Here is a 6,027-nt window from a genome sequence, read left to right as displayed (position 1 = left end):
AACCTAGACATAATTAATACCACCTTACTTCATGCCAATAAAAACAACAAACACAACAAAAACATTCATTATTTTTTGACTCGTATAAACTCAAAATCCCACGCGAGATTATACCCGCTGGGAGACACTTTCCACAAATACTGTCAATAACATTTTAGTCTCTGCTACTTATTCAGCGATACTAGGGACTAGGGAGCCTGGACTTCTCGTGACATGCTTCGGACGGTGGACAAAAGCGCTTTTAAATTAAACCCATTTATTCACTCTCTCTTTCTCTCTCTCTCTCTCTCTCTCTCTCTCTCGAGAAAGCCTACATTTTTTATTCTCAAACTGTTTCAGCCTTGCCACTTGGCTCTCTACCCTTTTCGACTTCCACTATAAATATATAACCAACCTTACTCCTCTTTTCACACACCAATTTCTCTTCAACATTCCACTCCAAATATTCTTCTCTTCTCCTTCCTTCGCCCATCAACTCAGTTGCCATCACCTCTTCATTCCTTCCTACCATCCCAAACACACAAACATACAAAATGAGGCTCTTGTCCACAATAGCAACGTGCAATAGTCACGGCCAAGACTCTTCATACTTTTTAGGATGGCAGGAATACGAGAAAAACCCTTACGATGAACTCCATAACCCCAAAGGAATTATCCAGATGGGTTTAGCGGAGAATCAGGTTAGACATTTTTTTTTCTTTTTTCAAAATAATAACCACTATCTTTATTCTATTACTTACTTCAAAACTTGTTTCACTCACAAAATTTTTCTTTTGATTTGCAGCTCTCTTTCGACCTCCTAGAGTCGTGGCTGGCTAAGAACCCTGACGTCGCCGGCTTCAAACGAGATGGCAAATCCATATTTAGAGAACTGGCTCTTTTCCAGGACTACCACGGTCTCCCTTCCTTCAAAAAGGCATTGGTAGATTTCATGTCTGAAATCAGAGGAAACAAAGTCACTTTCGACCCCAACCACATCGTTCTCACTGCCGGTGCCACTTCCGCAAACGAAACCTTAATGTTCTGTCTCGCCGAACAAGGAGACGCATTCCTCCTTCCGACTCCTTATTACCCAGGGTGCGTATATTTTTTTATCTTAATCTTATCGCTTATATTCCACTTCATGCTACAAAATTTTACGTGACTTTATTTTTATATTTTTTTATGCATTCCCCTGACCTTGCTTTATTCTATACAGATTTGACAGAGACCTCAAGTGGAGAACCGGTGCTGAGATTGTTCCAATACAATGCACAAGTTCTAACAACTTCCAAATTACGGAGCCAGCTCTGAAACAGGCTTACGAGGAGGCCCGCAAGCGCAACCTGAGAGTGAAAGGCGTTCTGGTGACAAACCCGTCAAACCCGCTAGGCACCACCATGTCTCGGAGTGAATTGAACCTTCTCGTCGACTTCATCAAAGAGAAAAGCGACACGCATTTGATAAGCGACGAGATATACTCCGGGACGGTTTTTAGCTCTCCAGGCTTCGTCAGTGTCATGGAAATCCTCAAGGAGCGAAACGATACTGACGAAATCTGGAACAGAGTTCACGTTGTCTACAGTCTATCCAAAGACTTGGGTTTGCCGGGTTTCCGCGTCGGCGCTATCTACTCGGAAAACGACACCGTGGTTGCCGCCGCAACGAAGATGTCGAGCTTTGGGTTGGTCTCTTCGCAGACGCAGTACCTCCTCTCTGCCATGCTGGGTGACAAGAAGTTCACCCGAAACTACATCGTCGAGAATCAGAAGAGGCTTAAGCGACGACAGAGAATGATGGTTTCGGGGTTACAAAAAGCTGGTATTTCTTGCCTGGAGAGCAATGCCGGGTTGTTTTGCTGGGTGGACATGAGACACCTTTTGCATTCGAACACGTTCGAAGCTGAGATGGAGCTGTGGAAGAAAATAGTGTACCAAGTTGGGTTAAACATTTCCCCTGGGTCGTCGTGCCATTGCACCGAACCAGGGTGGTTCCGTGTGTGTTTCGCTAACATGTCCGAGGAGACTCTCGCCTTGGCCATGAAACGCTTGAAGAACTTCGTCGTTGAGTCCACCTGCACTCAGAGGAGTGCTCTGTTCAACGGAACCTCGAAAAGAAAGTCTCTCACAAAGTGGGTTTTCCGGTTATCGTCTCGCGACCATCGTGAACAGGAAGAACGGTAGCCTGGTCTTAGTCCATGCGTGTTCGCTCATGCATAAATTCATTTCAATTTCTTTTTCTTTTCCCTTTTTCTGCCTCCCCAATATTTTTGGCGGAGTAGTTCGAAAAATTCCCAATTATTTTTCTTCATTTTTTTGTGATAAAATTAATGTATAGAGAGAAAGAAAAAAAAGCACTCGGTCCATGTGGACGTGTAGTGGTTGGGTTTCTAGTCAGCCTTGTTTGTATAAGTTGTTCCATATCTCAGTCATTAATTCCCTACAAAATCTCATTAGTATCATAAATGAAATGTTTATTTTTACTACCACTGCATTAGTTACATGTCATACGGAAATCTTCTTGGCATAATCACTGAGAAATTTGATTACTATATAATATATAATTTAGTTAATGTGATCCCAGTTTAAATAATAGTAGAAGTACTTTAATAGAATATTGCATTAAAATTGTGAAGATCGACATATCATGATGTTCTTCAACCATCTTATCGTTATGTGTGCTTATAGGTTCCTTGACATGTGTTGAACGGGGCACACACTACTTACAAGAGCTTACTTGTACGTAATTTACGGCACCGGCGAGATAAAGGGCCGATGACGATGGATTGGGCTGCCGATGTTGACGGCCCTTATTCAACAAACCGACCTTCGTGCCAATTTCACCGTTTTCAACCATAACATTTTTCTAGGCGTATGAGATGGAGTATTTGCAGAGTGTGGGTCAGAGGCCAAAAAGTCAGCAGGCCTTCATATATTAACATATTTTGGTATTTCATAATAATATGTTTTAAGGGCTATTCTTTAAGACAAGGACGTAGAGAGCTCCACCATTTTCTCTTCTACCAAGGGCTACCCGTTGTGCTGTAAAAATTGAGCTAGCGTATTTGTCCCCGTTTTTCGTACAACAGAAAAATAGGGAAAAGAAAGTAGAATAAAGATGCATAATGTGATAGAAATAATTAAAGTAAATTATAAAATACAACAGAAATAATGTAACTCTGAAATCTGTGGAGGGAGACGTTGAAGTTTGAACAATGGAATTAGAGGTTTATTTAAATCTGGCAACCAACTACGCAAAGAAAAAGTGTGGAGTTTCTTGCAAGAAAGCGTATTTTAAACTGTTGAGAACACTTTTGGTTTGTTGAACTTTCTGGGAGTAATCATAAGAATCACTGGTGAAAAAGTTATTTTGTCTGGAACAGATTTTGCGGTGACGAGTACGTTTGAATGTGCTGGCCGTCCTCCACGAATCGCAAGCTCTATTGTATTTTGAGTCGCTTTTCAAGAATTAAGAAAGCATAAAGCTATCTTTTTGACTCAATAAAACATAAAGCTGTTTGAATTGATGTTTTGAAATTGGAAGAGCATAAGAAAGCCCAGGAAAACACTACCTGATCACATTCGCAGTTCACCCACACATACATGACACGTTCACTAAATTACGCATGCAATCACATGTCTCACTTCCACACGCCATAAATAACCCCGTTCAAGAGTCTCCTATATGTTTCATGATTCAGTTTATACTAAGAAAAACAAAACAAAAATTATTCTTAATTCAATCAAAAATATTTCAGACTCTTGGGAAAATTCCAAGACTTTCTGGTACTCACCAAAACAACGTCATCTTCCACTTTTAAAGATTCATCTATAATATAAAACCATAACACATCTTTATTATTTATAATAAAGTATTGTATCAAATTAGTATATAGATCCCTAATCTTCTTGTCTATGCCCATGTTAGCAGCAGACAACACCTTCATAACTTCAGATAAGGTCGTCCGTTCACACTTGAATAATATAATAATATAAATATATATGTACAATAGTTAAAGCACCAACCTATCACGAAACTAGGTTATAATATTCCCTATTATACATTTCCTAATAATATTCCTATAAAAATATATTACTGATGGAAAAATGTATATATTCCTGTGTACCAAATTGAATTCGCATAATAACAAAAGAACATGGGATGGAAAGGTTTGGGTGATTCTCTTCCCATCCAAAATCGAATCTACTAACGACCTTCATCATTATTGTGTTAAATCCATTAATTTATATACGTGATCTATTTTTATCATGTCTTCACTTTAATTATATACATATTTTAAATTTACTAAATAAGCAATCTTTTCTATACACACGAAATAAATATTTGTCACAATAGAGTCAAAATATGAATATAGAATTAAAATGAAGTAAAATACTTTTTCATGATATTATAAATCATTTCAAATGAAAAATTTAATGAATTAACTAAGTCTTAACTATCACAAATTTTACATTTTTTATTGAGCAATATTTCAAATCACACATAAAATAATTCACAAAAATGTATCAAGGTGTAATTATGTATGTGAAAAAATAAAGAAAAATGTAATTGAAATTATTGTTACTTATCTTTACGCAAGTTCTCATATTTTTCGTTGTTCAAGTTTAGAAAAATAAATTTTAAAAAATTGAAACAATTCACTATAACAAACATTGAAAGAAATTAGTTTTAAAATATTTATAACAATAAGATTAAATGGTATTTTATAATTTTAATGTTTATTTGTGCATTCTTATATAGTATAACATCTAAAAATAAAATTCCCCTGTTTTTTGTTTGTATTAAATTGGTTTCAAATTTAAAAGACGAAAACAAAATCAAGACTTAAAAACAATAATTTTAACCTTGTAAGTAAAAAAAAAACAATAATTTTCACTTGTTGTCTTGTTCATTTCTAAGATGTGAAACAAATCATAATGAAATTATTTCTATCTTAATATAGAAAACTAGAAAAATAGTATGTATTTAATTTCAATTTTTTTTTCATTATTAACTTTTTTAATTAATAAAAGAGTTTTAAACTTATTCTATTAGAAATAATTGAAGAAAAATAATGTATTCTAAACAAGTAAAGATATTGATTGTTTGTAAGTTGAAGCTTTGGAAGTTTTATATCATTTTGGAAGCTTTTGGGTTATGAAAGTTGTTTTTCTTGCACAACAAGCAGTCTCTAGAAAAAGATAACTAATATCTCTACTTAATCAATTATTTTCATTTATATGTGTTGAGTATATGAAATCTTATGTAATTTGATTAGTATTTCTTAAAGTATTATTGGCAATTTATTTTACTCAATTATTTCCCTAATTCAACTTAAGTTGAGTTTTCTTTATAGTCATAATTAAAATGAATTGGTGTGTATATATATATATATATAAAAGTTATGAATGCATATATTAGAATATTTACATAATGTTGTATATGTATGGGTTCTTAAGCTAGTCAAACTATACATTTCCGTTAGGAAAAAATATGATATTCTAACTCGGTGATGATGTAAGAATCCATTTTGACATAAAAAAGTTTGTTAATTTAATTTTAATTTATAGATAATAATATAAGTAGTTTAACATTTTAATTTTATGTATTTATTTTTATTTTTTCATAATAAATATAGTTTATTTATATTTCATGAAATGTATTTTTATCATGAGTTTGGTGTCGTCTCCTATCACTACAAGAAAATTATTAAATTATGACCAATCTCAATGACTAAAATATATTGATCAATTTATAAAATAAAAATTATTGGTAACTAAAATATTTTTTATTATAAAATAAAAAATTATAATAGCTTTTGAAATTGGTATAAAATAGTTTCTATCATGAATGTGTATCTAAATTGGTCACTAACATTAATTATGAAGGTTTTAACTACTAAAGAAATTGGTCTATAGTTAAGAAATTGATCTTTTAATAAGCATGTAAACATATCTTTTGTTTCTAAAATTCATCATTATTTATGAATTTTCTTGTAATGCATGTTTTGAATTATTTTATTTTATTTTTCCTTTTTAATAATTTTTT

At 33.7% G+C, this 6,027-nt stretch overlaps 1 protein-coding gene across 1 annotated transcript; it reads left to right on the top strand.

Annotated features, from left to right (window-relative positions):
* Positions 1–414: 414 nt before the first annotated feature.
* Positions 415–2,456, top strand: LOC108341300 (1-aminocyclopropane-1-carboxylate synthase CMA101). Its single transcript, XM_017579000.2, has 3 exons — positions 415–680; positions 785–1,077; positions 1,199–2,456. Exons 1-3 carry the CDS (start codon positions 534–536, stop codon positions 2,160–2,162), a joined length of 1,404 nt encoding a protein of 467 aa, XP_017434489.1. The 5' UTR covers positions 415–533; the 3' UTR covers positions 2,163–2,456.
* The last annotated feature ends 3,571 nt before the right edge of the window (positions 2,457–6,027 follow it).

The sequence above is a fragment of the Vigna angularis genome, chromosome 1 (assembly GCF_016808095.1).
Source record: "Vigna angularis cultivar LongXiaoDou No.4 chromosome 1, ASM1680809v1, whole genome shotgun sequence".
Taxonomy (NCBI): domain Eukaryota; kingdom Viridiplantae; phylum Streptophyta; class Magnoliopsida; order Fabales; family Fabaceae; genus Vigna; species Vigna angularis.
The sequence above is the reverse complement of the archived record's forward strand: the minus strand, read 5'-3'. Positions and strand labels throughout refer to the sequence as shown.